The 19641-nt window shown below is 38.9% G+C and overlaps 1 protein-coding gene across 4 annotated transcripts in view; it reads right to left on the reverse strand.

The window, feature by feature from the left end:
- Positions 1 to 361: 361 nt before the first annotated feature.
- LOC121278260 (synaptotagmin-like protein 2) overlaps positions 362 to 19641 on the reverse strand; it is a 206545-nt gene continuing 187265 nt past the window's right edge. For all 4 annotated transcript variants that reach the window (XM_041188501.1, XM_041188500.1, XM_041188499.1 and 1 more), the window contains 5 exons: positions 13565 to 13726; positions 8291 to 8369; positions 7103 to 7202; positions 2959 to 3164; positions 362 to 1091 (listed from right to left, as the gene is read on the reverse strand). In XM_041188501.1, the coding sequence (XP_041044435.1) occupies positions 952 to 1091; positions 2959 to 3164; positions 7103 to 7202; positions 8291 to 8369; positions 13565 to 13726 (687 nt within the window). In that variant the 3' untranslated portion in view covers positions 362 to 951. The remainder of the gene's footprint in view (positions 1092 to 2958; positions 3165 to 7102; positions 7203 to 8290; positions 8370 to 13564; positions 13727 to 19641) is intronic.

Here is a 19641-nt window from a genome sequence, read left to right on the forward strand (position 1 = left end):
CAGGTCAATAATTTGCCTTCAATTCCATAAGCTGTAACTTGAACTAATTGTCCCTTATGAGTGACTTTATGAATATCTTCCATAGACATTGCCTTATCCACTACTTGAGTCACTTCTTGAAAAAGTTCAATCAATCCGGCTCATTCGGCGTGATCTACCTTATAGGTTACAAAATTTAAAACAGCTTTTAGTGTAATAACTTTGAGATTTAATTTACTTCGAATCTTGTGCTCTCAAATTTATTTCAAGTGTTGGGTCATTCTTGATTGAAGGAACTCTCATGTAAGCACATTTTGTACTCATTTTGAATTGTTTCTTTATTCACACATCTACCATGATTAAAAAAAGAGATGAATACAGCTTAATTGTAAATACTATATTTATAATATTTTGATAAACAAAAAGGTGCAAAGTTTGGATAAAATGCTTAAATGATTATAATTAGCCTAAAACTACATGGTATATGTTCGTTCAAAATTTTCAAAATTGTATTTGGCATTTTATTAACAGACAGGCTTTAGCAATGAAGACATTTTCTTGGAAATTTAGGGATAAGTACAACACTTACTTTCATTAAAATAGCAACCTCCCACATGATTTATCCTAGTTGTTTTTCATTTCTTTGCTTTTTAAATTCCCCATATCTTTTTCTTTAGTTCTTCAATGTTCATGTTTAGCTTTGTTCTGTTTTCGTTCTTCAGAAGTATACCAGTTTCTGTAGTCACCAAATACTTTACCAATTTCCAAATGCTCCTGTTCACTTAATTATTGTCTTGTTCAATTTTTTTAAACTTTGGCTTGTCTCTATAACCCATCACCCCTCAAAAAAAGAATAGATGTTAAATGATAAAAAATGTATGAAGACATCATATTTTTCTTGACAGAAGCAAATCATTAAATTTATATCTAAGCACCTAAAGTCAAAGGAAGCAGTAACTGAAAAAGAGCTCATCACTTTCTTTTTGTCATAGTAGGTCTGAGAGGCAATACTGCTTCCACCCACTGACAAGGTTTGGATATCATGTCCTTCCAGAGAGCAGCTTCCTCTTCATTTGAGTCCATCCAATCCACACTTTGGCCATAGCTATTCCCTGCAGAAGAAACAATTGGAAACATATTTAAGGAAAATCAATACTAGTTGGAAGTTTAACATATTCAACATAGAATACCTATTGTATTGCAGTTTGAGGAAATGAGTTATTACAGAGAGTAGTTAGAATGTGGATCTTGTTACATGGAGTGGTTGAAGAACATTGTATTGATGTGTGTAATGGGAGGTTTGATGCAAACATGAAGGAGAAGGGAATCCAGGGCAGGGAGGAAGACATAATTAGCATGGAGGTGACTCTTGTGGAGTATAAAAGCCAGCATAGATTTTTTGGACCTTATTGCCAGTGTGTGTGCAGTGGAATTGATTAATTCTACTTAATGTTGTATTACAATCTTGAATAATGTGTGACCACTATAATTTTTTAATGCAAGAATTTCTGGATTGAAATTAACATCAACATGCAAGAGAAGCTTCAATCATCAAACTCATCTACTGGAACCTCTTGGGATTGAACAGCCCCTGTCAAAGTGGCGCTAAGTTGTAGCCCCCATTTACGTCAAAAGATCTAATTGTGAAACCTCCCATTGACAATGCCACTGGTGCAGCCTATCAGTACTCCAAACAAAAATGCCCTTTCATGCCCTTCAAGTAACTAGTCCTAAATATTGTTTAAATGCATGAAACCAATAATGTTATTAGCTACACTTGTATTAGAGCTAGTAATGAGGGGAATGGATGCTATCATATAAAAACTTTAAATAGACTTCATAACTGATTTTAACTTTAGAAAGATTGAAGTGGCAACAGCACCTTTATTAGAGTTATAGAAAGCTTAACAACTGAATTTGATGTGTTACTTGTTATAGTCTCCTTTTTTCCTATCAATATGCTATGTGGTTTAGTTGGTTAAAACACTTTTTTTTCATCATTAGGATCTAGGATTAAAGTTGAAACAGGGAAATAAGGATGAAAATCTCCTCATTACCTGTTGTAAAGGTCCCAAACGTAATGCATTTGGATAGGCACAACTTTGTTCTTTGCTGGTGGGTTGTTCACAGAACAAATTGACCATCATTTATCACTAATTGGCAGCCTTACTACAGAGACTGCTGGGAGAAGTGGAAATTGTCTCCTTGATGCAGTGAGGCTGATCTGTGATTGCCGCAAGATATTGATGTGGCAGGCAAGGGGGAGATTTACTCCATATCTGGCTAAGCTATGCCTGACCTGGGAGTGCATTCCTCAGGACTGATATCCCTCATACTAATGAGCACAAAGTCATACAAAACAATTTAGTTTAACTAGAAAACTACATTTAACTTGGATCTTGAAAGTTAAACAGCACACAAAAATGGCAAACATTAGGATGCATACACAATTTTGTGAACATCTGTTGAAATGATGACTTCTTTAATTAATAAACTAATAGCAAGACTGAGAAATTGGGGTTTACCACTGTTTACAGCAAACAGCAGTATAATAATGCTGCAACGTAACCATGAAACAGAAAATAGTTTCCCGAAGAAGAAATGCTTTTCAAAAACTGTAACTCCTACTGACCGCAACAAGAGGGTAGGTAGAGTCGTTATTTTCAGCGCTGTGGTATCCTATTATATTTTCAAACACATTTAGGGTAAAGATGTTGAACCTCCACTATTCACGGCAGTCTCTGTGGTAAGGCTGCCAATTAGTAATAAATTATGGTTAGTTTGTTCTGTGAACAACCCACCAGCAAAGAAGAAAGCTAACCCTGTCCAAAATTATTCCACTTGGGACAGTTAAATATATTACAGATTATTTCCAAAGATTCCCTCTGCATGTCAGGATCTAAACTCCTGTCTTCCACAGTATTACACACTCCTTTAAGTAAATTGCAGATAGAAAATTACAATTAAAACTTTTCATACCTGTGCCTAGATTAAGACGAACTCCCCCAAGAAACTGATTAGTGAAGGTTTCGTGGTCCCAAATCGATAGTTCTGCACAGGCCTCCATTATTTCATCCAACTTGAATCCATCATACACCATGGTATGGTTATAGATTGGATTAAGAGTTTTCTTTACAACTCGGGTCTTCTGCCTGCTCTTCTTACTGGTATCTGGTAAAATATAACTAGAAGAAACAAAACAGTAAAAAAAATGACAGTGAACAGCTTCAGACATTACTCGGTCCAGCGTTAAACAAATTTTACAATGATACGTTTGTTTTCAAGCTGTGCTTCACAGCATGAATTTTGCTGAGGGCCAAATTCTGTTATACATATTCTACGATACCTCAGAAATTATTCAGCTGATGTTAAAGCAGCAAAAATGTTATAATTGTATGTATAATGTGTGCAAACCCCCTTATAAAATGCAGATACATGAAACAACCAACTCATTTTTAAAGCATAAAATAAGTCTAATGAAATTCTGTATTTTATAAATCCTATCTTTCCCATAACTTCACACAATGTGAAACAAATCACATTAATATATTAAAAAAGGAGCAGTCGCAAAAAAACATGCTGCACTATATAAGCTGCTAATTCACTAGAGCAATATCATTCTTTTTCTACATGTCCATAGAACAATTTTATATTAAAATCATAATTTTAAGTTTCCAGAGCAGAGAGAAGAGGCAAAAATTGAAACACTTATCAACTCTCAAATAGAACTACCATTTTTCAATGTGCCCAAAGATCAGGAAATATATTGATCCAATTTACCAAGAAAGTTTCATACCAAATAATAGAATTAATTAATCATCAAAACTGGTTGCCTTTTAGTCAACCTTTTCTGAACTTGACCTTTGATGTTCTCAACATTGAAAAAGCAGGAAGATAAACTCTCTTTTAACATCAAAAATGTTCCACATACAAAATCTACTGATGCAGTCTGTTAAAATTACTGAAAGCAAACGTTCAACCTGGAAATGTCAGTGTAGGGTCACATGAGATAAAATTAAGTAACTTATCAATTAATAAGTAAATAGGATCATAACATTTATAGTACAGATAAAGACCATTCAGATCATCACATCTGTGCCAATGCTGGTTAATCAGCTGCAACTGTCCATTCAAATCTCACTTTCGCTGCGTTCTTTTATATTTTTCCTTTGCAAGTAAATGTCCAATTTCCCCACTGAATAATGTTATAATCATTGCTTCAATTGTTACTTGTGGTAAAACATTTCACATTTTAGTAATCACTGTTTGAAAGTTTATTCTAAAATTCACTTTCAACTTTTAGTGTTAATCCTTAGTCAAAACTTTGTTACTGACTCACCATCCAATGCAAACAATCTTTCAGTATTTACTCTTTTGAACATCTTAATTTTGAAATCTCAGATTACATCCCTCTTAATCTCTGGAAAAATTCAGCAAGCCTAACAGCATCTGTGGAGAGAAAGACAGAGTTAACGTTTCGAGTCCATATGACTTCTTCAGAGCTCTGAAGAAGAGTCATACAGACTTGAAACGTTAACTCCACCTTTCTCTCCACAGATGCTGTTAGACCTGCTGAGTTTTTCCAGAATTTTCTGTTTTTGTTTCAGATTTCCGGCATCTGCGGTATTTTGCTTTTACCTCTTAATCTTTACTTCACTAAAAAAAGGTCCCCGTTTTCTACCCTTTCTTCACAAATATAATTCATGAATTTTAATTATACCCATCCATTGTGTTCAATTTCAGAAACCCAGTTGGTAAAGGATAGAACTGGAGCCAATCTTTTCACACTTTTATAAGCATTTTACAGAGTTGACACATTGCAAGCACACATCTCCTAACTCAACAACCACAGTTTCGGTTTGTGTTTATTTATAGGGGCCAAGTGAATCCCCACTTAAAGCCCACCACCTGCCTATATAAGTAACAACATTCTCTGATTTCATCCCTGTAATGGCATGCCTAATACAGCACAATATACTGTAACTGTGGCTCAACTCGTGACCTGTGCACATTTGACATAATTTATTTGTTTTGCACATGCGCGAAAGAGCGCTGGCCCCAACTCTCCCTCCTCCTCCCACCCGCACAGGTAGTGCTGAGCACTACTGCTCGCATCTTATGCTGGGCGGGCCTTAATTGGTCCGCCTGTGTAAAATGGTGGTGCAGAGCCGATTGCGGGAGGTGGTCAGCTCCGCGACTGCTCCTGCCAAGCCCGCACGACGCGGGAAAAATTCAAGCCATAAGGAATATCAATTACTTATATATACCATGGAGAAAGCAAGAGATACTAGCACAGATCTCCAGGACATACCACTCCCAGCAACCCAAAATGTCCACTAATCATTACTCTTTGCTTCTGTTCCCTCACAATCCCTCTATCATGCAGTTACATTCCTTTTAATCCCAAAGGTAGCAATTCTGAACTCCCTACTACTCTATTTGTGCTCAAAAGGAGATTGCAACAAACAAAAAATGCAATGTTAGTACCTCCTAGCCAATCATCACTGATTCTACAACTGGTTTGATTTTCCAGTAAAGCTGGCAGAAGCCTCAAAATAAATTCACATTGGTGTCAAGTGACATCATTACAATGCCGGTGCCATTTTTTGACCTTACTGCCTGACTCTTAACGCTTCATTGTTGCATTAACCAACTAGAGTTGATACAAATCCTGAAGAAGCCATTTCAAATTCTATTTATGTGGATTAAAACAGAAAATGATGGAACTACTCAGCAGGTCAGGCAGCATTTGTGGAGAGAGAAACAGTGATAATGTTTCAGGCCAATGACCCTTTATCAGAACTCAATTCCAGAACTGGCCTCAGGTCTGATGAAAGATCATTGTCCTGAACTGTTAACTATGTTTCTCTATTCACAGATGCCGCTAACATGTTCTGATTTTATTTCAAATTTCCAGCAGTTGCAGTATTTTGCTTTTGCTTTTCTATTTAAAGGTCTCTTCAGTTGTTTATAGTTAAAGCTGTATACAGCTTTTAGAGCCATTCTCTTCCAGTCATTTGTGGGTTTTTTAGCCTAAAATGAGTTGCAGCCTACACAAGACTAAATCTGCACCTGCTTATGTCTGTTCCCAAACTGAACTGCTTGCTTCTGTCAGCAAACACACAGAGATAACTTAAACAAAGTAAAAATCTTCTAACCAAGGCACCACCCTGAATCACTATCTCCATGGCAAGGTGACATCTTCTGGGATGGTCTCAAACAGAAATGTAAACCTTCAAACATTTCTTTGATTCTGTAACCTGTATGATTAATTTATATTTGTAATGGAGTTTTATGACCTCCTTCCTCCAGAATTGTTGGCCCTATTAAGGAACTGTCTTGTTTACAACCTGGTGTTACCTTCCTTTGATGTGGGAACTATATACATATTTAAATCTTTTATTGAAGTAAGTGTAGACCTCCTGACTGCATTACAAGCCTAGAGCTGGGTCATTAATTGTTTAATTTGCACATCTATATTTCTGACCTTATTAAATAAACATTTGTTAGTTTTTAACTGTAATTAACTCCAAGCTTGTTTGAATAACATTTACTTCAGGGTTGCTGATCAGTTTGTCATTCAGATACTTCATTTATTTAGTTAAATATTTAATTCTTAAACCTAAAGGTATTTTCTAAAACATATGAGTCATTGACCAGATTTTCATAACAATGGGCATCAGTCTATAAACCCAACTTTGAGACAAGGAAAAAGAGAAGCAGGAGGAAGGAATGGAGCTGCAGCTGGATAGAGAGCAAATAGAAGCAGGTGTGCCCAGAGAAATCCTTACAATCTCAACAGAAAATATACAGAAGTTCTCTGAGACACAGTGAAGAAGGAGACGTCAATTATTGAAGGGAGGTATCAACCAAGTTCAATGTTAACATCTTTGCAAGGCCCAAGAGCAATTATCAATTCTACTTTTAAGTGTGCCTTTAAATGGAAAAGGAGCTTCAAAATTTAATGTTCTCTTATAACCTCTACAGCAAAATTCTTAGCTGAGTTCAGTGCTGTTTTGCAAAGCATCACCAGAGACTTTTACATTTATGCATTGCATGTTCTATTAATGTTTCTAAATGACAGTAGTAGATAAAATTTTATTCTGATTCTAACAGAACTTACCATCTCACAAAAGAGTCTACACCACCAGGCTTTAGTGGCTGTAATTGTGTTGCTCTTTTCAGCCATATATGAACTTCCCCATTGAGTGGTGTGCTCCCACCTAAAGTAAATTGCATATTATCAGTTATACATTGATTGTTTCAAGAAATCTTGAATACACAATATCTGTCACCAGAAGTTCAAGTAATGAACTTGTGTTTTTCTCATGTAAATGGACTGAAGAAATTTCACTTAACAGACCAATGGTGGTGGGGTGGTGTGATGGTAGGGGGAAGGTGGGAAAAAATGATTATATTCAGATTCTGAACAAAATTAATTGCAATACTACATGGAATTTCCGACCGTTTTATTTTCGTGGTTATATTTAACACTGTTTTCTCCCGAGAATAGGCTCATGTGAATAGTGACTTATCCAATTAGAGCATCTTGCTCCTCTACTAAAGTTTCCTTTTAACCTTGAATTTCATTATATTGGTATCAGGAGTATATCAGGGCGGGTCACAATCAGGTCACAATTAAGCATTATTTTGTAACCTGAAGCAATTATCATGCTACTAAGATAATTAAACTGAATTGCTAGATAATAGCATTGTATTTTTGAGCGGGGCAGAGAAATTGTTACGCTGAAGTTCATTGTGTTGCTGCATACATAAGGTGAAATCTTGCTTTTCGTCCTGCGGACCGAGTTGGCCTAAAACAAAATAATTTTGACATCTGTCGATCACTCCCATGCATTGAATTTTTAAAGAGTGAAAGTAAAAGAGCAAAAGAATATAAGAACTTGACAGATCATCATAAGAACATGGCCTCAACTCCCTTAATTCCCTTTGTACTCAAAAATCTATCAGTTCCTGTCTTGCATCTACTATATTACTGGGCTTTCACAGCTCTCTGGGATGAAGAATTCCAAAGATTCACAACTCTTTGAATGAAGAAATTTCTCCTCATCTCAGTCCTAAATGCCTAATGTTTTACTCTGACACTAACCCTATGTTCTAGCTTCCATAGCCAGAGAAAACATTTTCTCAGATCTGCCCTGTCAAGCCCCTTAAGAATTTATGTTTCAAAGAGAGCACCTCCCATTCTTCTAAATTCCAGGGTAGGGAAATCATAAGGGTTTTACACCTAGTTTAATTAGTGTTTGATTGGAAACACTGATCCAAGTGTTACTAATGAAAGAGAGATTACCTATTGACTCTGCTGGAGTATACTTGAGCGCCACACAGATTTCTCCTTGACTGATGTTTTCTTCAGGTAATTTGGATGGCTGAAAGTGTATAGAAGTTGCATCATATAATATTAGAAAAAGACAGCAGTACCAGTATGTATACTCTAAATAGTTCAGATGTTTTGGTACATATTGCCACGACAGACAATCCAACAGATTATGCTACAATTATACCACAATATTTAATAGTACAACGTGGACCCAAGTTACACTGCCATTGCACCTTGCACTGAATTGAGCAAGAGGTTACTGCACATGCATGCTTGCATATTTGTACAAAACTCCATGTGCTTGGAGATTTTTTTTTAACTTTCTAAGATGGTCGGCAACAGCATTCACTTTCTGTTACCCTTAAAATATTGAAAGTAGATTTATAAGGTTTTTGGATTTTTCAAACGTGACTTTGCATCAGGGTCACATTTCAGGAATTTTTGAACATTTTTCCATTGAAAGGATTTGAACAAACAGATACTTTTAATGTTGCATTTTTAAAAGCAATCTATTCTCACAAATTTAATAAGGGTGACCAAGACAAAAAGCTATTGATATTCTAATTCAATGTTGTATCTCCCAGAGTCAGGTTATCTGGGTAATCAGGAAAAAACTTCACCCATTACACTGAAAAATCCAGTGATCATTGTGAGACAAAGTAGAAGAGGGGCATGCTTTTTGGCAAGGAGCTTTTCAATCTTGCATCAAAATGATGTAAAATAGGGTTCTGCAGGAGAGAAGAGGTTCTGCTCATGGGAACAAAGGAACTGGAGTAGGTCATTTAGTCACTTGAGCATGTACCACCATTCAATGAGACCATGGCTGATCTGTGACCAAACTCTGCATACTTGCCTTTGCCCCTGAATATCTTTGGTTGACAAAAACATCAATCTCTTGTTTAAAATTGACATTTGACTTAGCACCAATTGCAGTTTGCAGAAGATGGTGCTAAACTTTTACCACCCTTTGCATGGAGAAGTATTTTCTAATTTCACTCTTGAAAGGTCTGGCTCTAATCTTTAGAGTACTTTCCTAGTCCTGGACTCCCCAACCAACAGAAATCGTTTCATTCTATCTAACCTATCTCTCCCTCTTAATATCTTGAGAACTTTGATCAAATCATCCCTTAACTTTCAAAATGCCAGGAAAAACAGACCTAGCTTGTGTAATCCTTCCTCATAATTTAACCCTTGGATTCCAGGTATTATCCTGGTAAATCTGCGCTGCACTTCCCCCAAAGCCAATTTATCTTTCCTAAGGTGATGTGCCCAGAACTGTTCAAAGTACTCAAGGTGTAACTTAATTATGGTTTTGTACAGCTGGAGTATAATTTCTATCTCTTGTATTCCAGTCCTCTAGATAGAATGGCCAGACTTCCATTCGACGTTTTGAATATTTTCTGCTTCTGTTGTAAGGAACATATCTTTTAATTTCTGTTGGACTGATTTGAGAAGGGGGTAGAGTTTAAGTTATAGTGTTAGAAGTTAGCAGTTGATATTTTTTTCTTTTGCCACTGGTTAATGACAGTTTGTTCAATAAACAGTTGTTTACTTATTAAGTTTACAAGCCTGGTGCTCGTATTCTATTAACCTAAATTAAACAGGTAGGTAGAATTGGGACAATCTTCTTCACATTTGTCATGGCTCGGGGGACAATGGGGCTATATTACAGCGCATTATCCCTAGTGAGTCGTGACACTGTACATGACATTTTAGTAATCTACATATATGGACCCACAGGTCTCTTTGGACCTCCAATGTTTCTAGCTTTTTGCACTGTTCTGTCCTTTTCAGGTTCAATGCAGATGACCTCATATCTGCCTACATTAAAATCCACTTATCACAGCTTTGCCTAGTCAATCTGTTAATGTCTCATTGAAATTTTATCCTTTCATCTACATTGCTTACAGTGCCATTGGCTGGTTAGATAAATGGTTTTCTAATCCCATCACCTGTCATTAATAAATACAGTGAATATTTTCAGGCCTCAATACAGATCCTTGCCAGACGCCACTGGTCAATCCTCCCCAATATCTCAACTGCCCATTATTCCTATTTTCTGTCTCCTGCCAATCAGCCAATTTCCTAACCAGTCTAATACTTTGCCTTCAGTTCCATGAGCTTCAACTTTAACCAACAGTCTCTTCTTAGGGACTTTATCAAATACCCTCTAAAGGATCATATAGCTACAACATTAGCATCTACCTGACAAATGGAATATTGCCCAGGTATATCCTGTCCACAAAAATCAGGAAAAACTGAATCCAACAAATTACTGCCCCATCAGTGTACTCTTGATCATCAGCAAAGTGATGGAAGATGTTATCAACAATGCTATCAAGCAGCACTTAGACAGCAATAACCTGATGCTCAGTTTGGGGTCTGGCAGGCCCATTTGGATCCTGACCTCAATACAGCCTTGAACCAAACATGGACAAAACAGCTCAACCGAAATCTTCATAAAAACAAAAAACTGCGGATGCTGGAAATCCAAGACAAAAACAGAATTACCTGGAAAAACTCAGCAGGTCTGGCAGCATTGGCAGAGAAGAAAAGAGTTGACATTTTGAGTCCTCATGACCCTTCAACAGAACTGGGTGAATATTAGGAGAGGGGTGAAATATAAGCTGGTTTAAGGTTGGGGGGGGGGGGGTTGTGTGGGGGGAGAGAAGTGTGGGGGCGTGTGGTTGTAGGGACAAGCAAGCAGTGATAGGAGCAGATAATCATAAAATGTCACAGACAAAAGAATAAAGAGGTGTTGAAGGTGGTGATATTATCTAAATGAATGTGCTAATTAAGAATGGATGGCAGGACACTCAAGGTACAGCTCTAGTGGGGATGGGGTGGAAAGGCTAACAGGGCATAAAAGATATAGATTTAAAAATAATGGAAATAGGTGGGAAAAGAAAAATCTATATAAATTATTGGAAAAAACAAAAGACCTGCGGTCACACCTGCAGTCTGTTTGCAAGCAAGACCCAAACCTCCCTGTCACTTGCCATTTTAACACTCCACCCTGCTCTCTTACCCACCCTCTGTCCTTGGCTTGCTGCATTGTTCCAGTGAAGCCCAACGCAAACTGGAGGAATAGCACCTCATCTTCCAACTAGGCACTTTACAGCCTTCTGGACTGAATATTGAATTCAACAACTTTAGATCTTGAACTCCCTCCTCCATCCCCACCCCCTTTCTGTTTCTTCCCTCTTCCTTTTGTTTTTTCCAATAATTTATATAGATTTTTCTTTTCCCACCTATTTCCATTATTTTTAAATCTATATCTTTTATGCCCTGTTAGCCTTTCCACCCCACCCCCACTAGAGCTGTACCTTGAGTGTCCTACCATCCATTCTTAATTAGCACATTCATTTAGATAATATCACCACCTTCAACACCTCTTTGTTCTTTTATCTGTGACATCTTTTGATTATCTGCTCCTATCACTGCTTGCTTGTCCCTACAACCACACCCCCCCAACTTCTCTCCCCCACCCCCCACCCCCCCACCACCTTATATTTCACCCCTCTCCTAATATTCACTCAGTTCTGTTGAAGGGTCATGAGGACTCGAAACGTAAGCTCTGCCAGACCTGCTGAGTTTTTCCAGGTAATTCTGTTTTTGAACTGAAATCTTCCTTTGCTGTAAATCTTGATGTGAAATAATTGTTTGATATGCCCACCATTCCCTTATTTTTAATGACAATATCACCATTAGCAGCTTTCAAGGGATCCGCATTGCTCTTGATCACCCTCTTTTTTCTTATATCATTATAAAACAGGTTGTGATAGCTTTGATATCTCTTGCAAACTTCCTTTCATACATCCCTTTTGTAATTCTTACTGTTTGTTACCATTTGCAGTTATTTGTATCTCTCCTCGTCACCAGGATCTGTGCTTTTTTCTTTCGTATTTTTTGGTTTTTTTAGTTTCATGCTGTCTCTTAACTTTTTATTCATCCATAAGGACAGAAAATATAGGAACAGGAGTAGACCAGATAGTTGCTTGTACTTCCTCCACCATTCAATATGATCATGGCTGATCTTCTGTCTCAACTTCATTTTCCAGCCTGCTGCTCATCACCCTTGATTCTCTGAGAGACCAAAAATCTGTCTATCTCAGCCTTAAATATACTCAACAATGGAGCAACACTCGGGTAAGACAATTTCAAAGATTCACCACCTTTGAAATTTCTCTCCACCACTCTCAGTCTTAAAAACTGGGCCTTTACCCTGAGACAGTGTCGCCATGTTCTAAATGCCTCAGCCAGGGAAAACAATCTCTCTGTCTACCCTGTCAAGCCTCTTCAAAATCATTTCTTTGACAAGTAGAGCTCTTGTCCCTTATTGCAGTTCTGACGATAGGTCATCAACCTGAAATATTAACTCTTCTTTCTCTCCTGCTACAGTTGATGCCTGGCCAGGTGAGTATTACCAGCACTTTGTTTTTATTTCAGATTTCCATTTTGCTTTCGGAATTATGCTGGAAGTGATATAAAACTATCTACTACAGGTGATCTCATGAAATTTGTTTTAGTATGCCTGAAGGTCAGAACACTGATTTGACTTCTGACTTATGATATCATTTTCACCTTAATATGTATTTGAAATCATTGTACAGAATTGACTGGATAACTACACCATAAGAAATGTTTTAAATCTTTATGATTTTAGAAATAAATGAACAGTAGCTCATGCAATGGTACAGTGCAAATAATTCCCCTTGGTGTTATTTGGAGAAATTTTGCAGGGCCAAAAGAAGTCCAGAGAACTAAGTCTTTACATTTTCTTTTCACTTTCCTTGTGAGATCAGATGAAACAAGCGTCCTCCCCCAAGTTCCACAAAGGGTAAATCCTCTCCTTGAGTGCAAATACCCCTCCTCCCCCATCCCAAGCAAGATGCACTTCAGTAACATGAGAGTGCTTGGGACCTCTCCAGCGTTGGCCTCTTGCTATCTGACATTTCTCCACAAACTGTTGGCCAACTGCTGCTTTCTATTGTTGAGATCAGGACAGATTGTCACCTGCCTCAATGCCCATGCACCCAATTCCCAAAAGTCACAATGCAGGGTGATAAATTCCCAACACAGTGCTCTCTGTCTACAAATTGTATGCTTTTGGGATTCACTGAAAGTTTAAATTTTAAAGCATTTTCCAAGAATTTATGATTAAAACCAACTGACTCAAGAGGATCAACTGTTGTTGACTTGTATGGTTAAAAATATATGTCTCATGCAAAACGCAGTTGTTACCTTTGACTGCAAGGTGTACCAGTTTGGTGTATTATCGCTCCAGTCCCAATTACTCATCTCCACCTCTGTTTCACCAAGGAACATATTTCGACCAAGAGTATCACTGTGCCACACAGAGAGATTCAGTGTTCGATTCTGAAGTTCTTGCTTCTTTATTTTGTACTGAAAAGAATAGTTCAATAAACATTAACTCAACCAATCCAGGATGGATTATAAGGGCTTCTTCAAAACTATATACAATAGTGTGATACTTACTGCTTTAACTGTGATTATGCAATGCAAGTATTTCTTTTGATATCTTCCAAAGTTGTTTTATATTAAATAGTTATTATGATTAATCATTGTTTTGCCAGATTTAAGGATATTTATCTCAACCCATAACAAAATCAGGGTAGTGTCCTCAGCCCAACTATCTTCAGCTGCTTCATCAATGTCCTTCCTTCCATCATAAGGTCAGAAGTGGGGATGTTCGCTGATGATTGCACAATGTTCAGCACCATTCACGACTCCTCAGATACTGAAGCAGTCTATGTCCAAATGGAGCAAAACCTGGACAATATCCAGCCTTGGGCTGACAAATGGCAAGTAACATTTGCACCACACAAGTGTCAGGCAATGACCACCTCCAATGAGAGAGAATCTAACCATCGCCCCTTGATGTTCAACAGCATTACCATCACTGAATCCCCCACGATCAACATCCTGGGTGTTACCACTGACCAGAAACTGAACTGTACTAGCCATATAAATACTGTGGCTACAAGAGCAAGTCAGAGGCTAGGAATCATGAGGTGAGTAACTCACCTCCTGACTCCCCTAGGCCTGTTCACCATCTACAAGGCATTCCATCTATCAGGAATGTGATGGAATACTCTCCACTTGCCTGGATGAGTGCAGCTCCAGTTATACTCAAAAAGCTCAACACCATCCAGGACAAAGCAGCCTCCTTGATTGGCTCCGCATCTACAAACATTCACACCCTCCAACACCGACACACAGTAGCAGCAATGTGTACCAACTATAAGATGTTCTGCAGGAACTCACCAAGCCTCCTTAGACAACATCTTCCATACCCATGACCACTACCATCTAGAAGGACAAGGTCAGCAGATACATGGGAGCACTACTGCCTTGAAGTTCCCCTCCAAGCCACTCACCATCCTGACTTGGAAATATATTGCTGTTCCTTCACTGTTGCCGGGTCAAAATCCTGGAACTGCCTCCCTATTAGCAATGCGGGTGTCCCTACACCACATTGACTGCAGTGGTTCAAGAAGGCAGCTCACCACCACCTTCTCAAGGGCAATTAGGGATAGGCAATGAATGCTAGCCTAGACAGCGATGCCCACATCCCATAAATGAATAAAAAATAATACTGGAATAACCTAATAGTATTTTAGGTGACTATTATTTTACACCTTTGTACAGTACATCCACTGGATCTGCAACATTTAGATTTTTAACCATGTTTTCTAAACTATGCTTAAAAAAAGACCTCAGAACTCAGCCCTTAATTTTTTCATTTTATTTTTGGTCTGCCTGCTGCAGATCACAGTCTCCTCAGCAGTGACCACTAGCTCTGGTGACATTGATGTTAGGAAATAGAGATAGTATAAGTAAGTTATATTTGTATTTGTAGGTATTAGGCATGAGTTTTAGCTTTAAAGCTTAAGTATGATTTGTATTTCTGTATCTGTGTGTTAAGAAATATCAAATGGAATTTTAGCTTCACTTTAAAAAGGTGCTTGCATTTCTAATTAGAGTTTACGACTTAAGAAATTAAGCAAACACAAGAGTAGAAAAACAGTGCTGTTGCCTAGCAACAGGAGAACAGAGAGGCAGGTCCCTCCCATAGACACTCATACAAGAAGAAAGACATCTGTTTGTTTTGGAAGCTATTGGACTTCAGCTGATTTGGAAGACAGCTGCCAAACAGAAGCCACCTAGAAGAGACAGATAGCTACTCCCAAGCTAAAATTGGTTGTAAGTAGCTGCCAGAGAGAGACTGGAGCAAAGGGCTCAGATAGCCAGTCCCAAGCTAAAGAGACCCCAAAATCCAGGGGTGTGGAACAGGGGAAAGTCCCAAGCAGGCTTTCTAGTCAAAAGTAGGACCTGGGAAAGTTCCTGAAAATGGAGTTAAGAGTGAGGGGCAGGGCAAAAGGCTCCAAGCTTCAGATTTACAGAGACAAAAGCTACAGAAAGCAGATTTAAAGTGAGAACAGCTTGCAAGAGGCAAGATGGTCCAAAGAAACAACTGAAGGTCTGTAACTCTTTGCTATGGTTATGTGAAGCAGTAGTACACTGAGTTGGTGAGACAGAGTACATGGAAGACAGCTTGAATGTAAATGGTGACCCAGGGAAGAGGGACATTGGAAGGAAAATTCGAAACCCTGGAGGTGAACTCTTGGGAAGGCATCTGTGAGAAAGCATTGGTTTGAGAGAAGATTCTTAAGTGAGTTCTTTGAGACTAGAGATTGGAAACCCTTGTGTGAAAGAGGGAATTCAATTAGACTGATTGGTGCACGGTGTGACAAACATTTAGGGGAAGTTGTGGAGAGACCTATAGCATCTGGTAGAAGTGGCATCTGTCACTTGGGGCTGAATCTTCTGGTCGGCATGCGGGGGCAGCCCCGTCACGCCGATGTGTAAAATGAAGTGCAATGACATCGGGCGTGCATCCTGACATCATCACATGTCATCTCAACATTTCATTTGGTGAGTACACCCCAGTGTCGGCTGCTTACCCGCCGAAATGTCATCAGCCTATTAAGGCCATTAAAAATGAAATGAAACCAGTTAAGAACGCTACTTGTCCAATGTTAAGGTTGGCAGGCAACCGAAAGTCCAAGCGGCCTTCACGTTTTTTTGCCCATGGATGAGGTTTCCTGAAGCTTTTATAAAATCAATAAAATAATTTCCCCACCTTTACAAGCATGTCCCAACTCATGATGTGATACTGTCACATGAGGGGATGTGTTTAATAAATTTTAACATCACTTATTAAAGTTTATTATTGTCTATTCAATCTCCCTGAGGCAGCTCCATGCCTCAGGGAGATTGTTGTGCTCTTTCGTGCACATGCACGGAAGAATGCAGGCCCTGACTCTTCCTCCTCCCCCTCACCCGCACAAGTAGTGCTGAACGCTACCAGCTGCGCATTGCGCTGGGCGGGCCTTAATTGGCCCTCCTGCATAAAATGGCGATGCACAGCCAATCGTGTGCAGTGATTGGCCCGATGCCAGCCTGCCATAGGAAAAATTCTCCTTTGGTTTCAGAGTGTGGTGTGTCTGACCACAAGATGCCTATTGTTTATGTGGACTGTGTACTTACTGTGAACATTAGAGCACAAGATAGTTTCCGTAACTTGTGTTATCCTGTATATATCTGTAAAAGGGTGAAGGAGTATTGTAATATAGTTCAACATTTCTTGTTAAAAGTTCATCAGCTAACTCCTGTGACTTTGTTCAGCAGCTATTCTCCACGTATCTAAACAAACAAATTAAAAGTTAGATTTATCAAACTGGATAAACTCTGGGATCAGGCTTGTCCAGTGGTAATCTCAGCTGGGGATCATAACATTGCTGAGACTGCTGTGCTGCCAACCCTTTGATTGGGCCAGCAGCTCTTGAGGATGGGCACTGTTCCTTAATAAAACAGCAGCTCTGGAAGCAGCCACTGAATTAGCTACCACCTATAAAATGAAGCTTCAGAAATAAAAACAGAAAGTGGCGGAAAAACTCAGCAGGCAGCATCTGTGGAGAGAGGAACAGATTTAACATTTCAAATCTAATATGACTGTTCTTGGAACTTCTTCTCCATATTGGACTCGAAACATTAACTCTGTTTCTCTCTCCACAGCTGTTGCCAAACCTGCTGAGCTTTCCAGCATTTTCTGTTTTTATTTTAGATCTCCAGCATCTGCAGTATTTTGCTATTATTAAATGAAACCTCAGGTTCCGCTGCCAGCTCTGGCAGCAGAACCCCTGGAAAATTGCAGCCTATGTTTCTATCAAATTATTGAGAAAGCCACGTAAGTGGCATTTCCATCTCTCTGGTATGGTGTGTGAAAACACTCCATCTATTTACGCCCAGAGAACTTAGTCGTTAGGTAGCAAAAGATAAGGTTAAGGTACCCTCATGTGCGTACAGGGCTACTCCTGCAGTTTAACCGACCAAACCCTCACACGAGGCAGTGTAGCTGATCAGTCATTAATAGCCCTGGAATTATTGAGCCTGTCCAGCAGCCAAACTTGATTCCAATCTTCCATTGTTAGCTATGTTAAGTTGAAATCAACATGGTCCCAAAGAGACCCTATTTCACCTCTCACTCAAAAAAGATTATTACTTGCTTTGAGCAACTCCTACGTAACAGCCCCTTATCTTTATAATTGCTTTATCCTAAAGCCAGCTTTGGAAGCAAGTCACAATTTTACTGGTGTATATCTCACACAGTCCCAGTTTTCCTTTTTAATATACTTTTTCATTTTATGTTTTGTTTTCCTTTTTCCTCAAATTCTCACTTCATAGGTTCTTTTCAATTATAGAAAATGATGCTCTCAAGAAAGTTCGAATTGAGTAGCTTCCTGAAGAAAAATACCAAACCACTGAATCAAAGAATTGTGTTATCATCCCAGTTGTTGTTACTACTGGACAAGCCAGATCCCAAGGTGGGATCCGGCTTGATAGATCCCAACTTTTATTTTTTGTTTTGAAATGTGGAGAGCAGCTACTGAACAGTCGCAGGTGTCAGCTGATGAACTTTTAACAAAAACATTTATTAAACAATAAAAGATGAACTATATTACAATATTTCTTCACCCACCACTATATCTTTATACATATACATAGATTTGTAAGCATAACACAAGTTACAAAAGCTATCTTATACTCTCATGTTCACTGTAAGTACACAGTCCATGTAAACCAATAGGCAACCTATGATCAGGCACTCAAACTAAGTGACAACTGCCACCCCAAACAGATGCTATGGATCTATGGATTTCTGATCAACTTGCACCCTGCCCCAACCCAACCCCTCCCCCCTCCCCCACTGAGACGCTTGCCATACCATGAGCCAACCAGTCTCACTGAACCCCGTCTTTCACACGAGGGTTTCCAATCTCCATTCCATAAGAATCCACTTTGGAATCTTCTCCCAAACTACCCTTTCTCTCGGATGCATTCCACAAGGGTCCACCTCCAGGGTTTCAAACTCTTCTTCCAATGTTCCTCTCTCCTGGATTGCCACGTGCGTTCAGGCTTTCTTCCGTACACTCTCTCTCAGTTACTCAGCCATGCTAACAGAACACCACTGCTTCACATGTCCATTGAAAGAAGTCACCAGCCTTTTGGCTGTCCCCTCAAATCTTCTGGCTTCTCACAAGCCTGTTTTGCCTTGAGTCTGCTTCCTGCAGCTTTTTCTCTCTCAAATTAGGCCTTTGCTCTCTGCTCCTTGCTTTCAGTTCCACTGATCAGGATCTTGTTCCAGATCCCTGTCCTTGTCCTTTGAATTAACTTAAAGGGCTTCTTGAGACCTTTCTCTTTTTCCTTTAGGACCTGCTCCCTGCAGTTCCCTTTCCCAGTAGACTGCTGACAACTTGGTATCTCCCTTAAGATCCAGAACTCATTAATAGTCACTGTTACTTTATCTTTAGACCAGCTCATCTAAGAGCCTTAGACTTATTTCCCTCCGCAATCTGCTAGTATATCCAGCTAGAGAGAGACTTAAACTGCTTCTTCCACCTTAGAGCTTAATCGCCAACTGAACTCGAACTGCTTTCAGTTTCTCTGTGTCTGTGGTTCCCTCTCTCTGGACCCCTGTTGCTAGGCAACAGCACAGGTTTTTCTACCTTGTATTTGCATTAACTTCCCTTCAAGAGTCATTAAAAAATGCCTGCATTTTGATGAGGTTTTAAGTGAACCTAAAACTCAAGTTCCTCCCTTTCTTAACACACAAATACAGAAGCACAAATTAAACTTAAAGCTAATACTCATTCCTAACATCTACAAATACCAATTAAATTTACTTAAACCATCTGTAGTTCCTTACAATTGCTACAGTGCAGAAGGAGGCCACT

This window comes from Carcharodon carcharias, chromosome 5 (assembly GCF_017639515.1).
Source record: "Carcharodon carcharias isolate sCarCar2 chromosome 5, sCarCar2.pri, whole genome shotgun sequence".
In the NCBI taxonomy this organism is placed as follows: Eukaryota; Metazoa; Chordata; class Chondrichthyes; order Lamniformes; family Lamnidae; genus Carcharodon; species Carcharodon carcharias.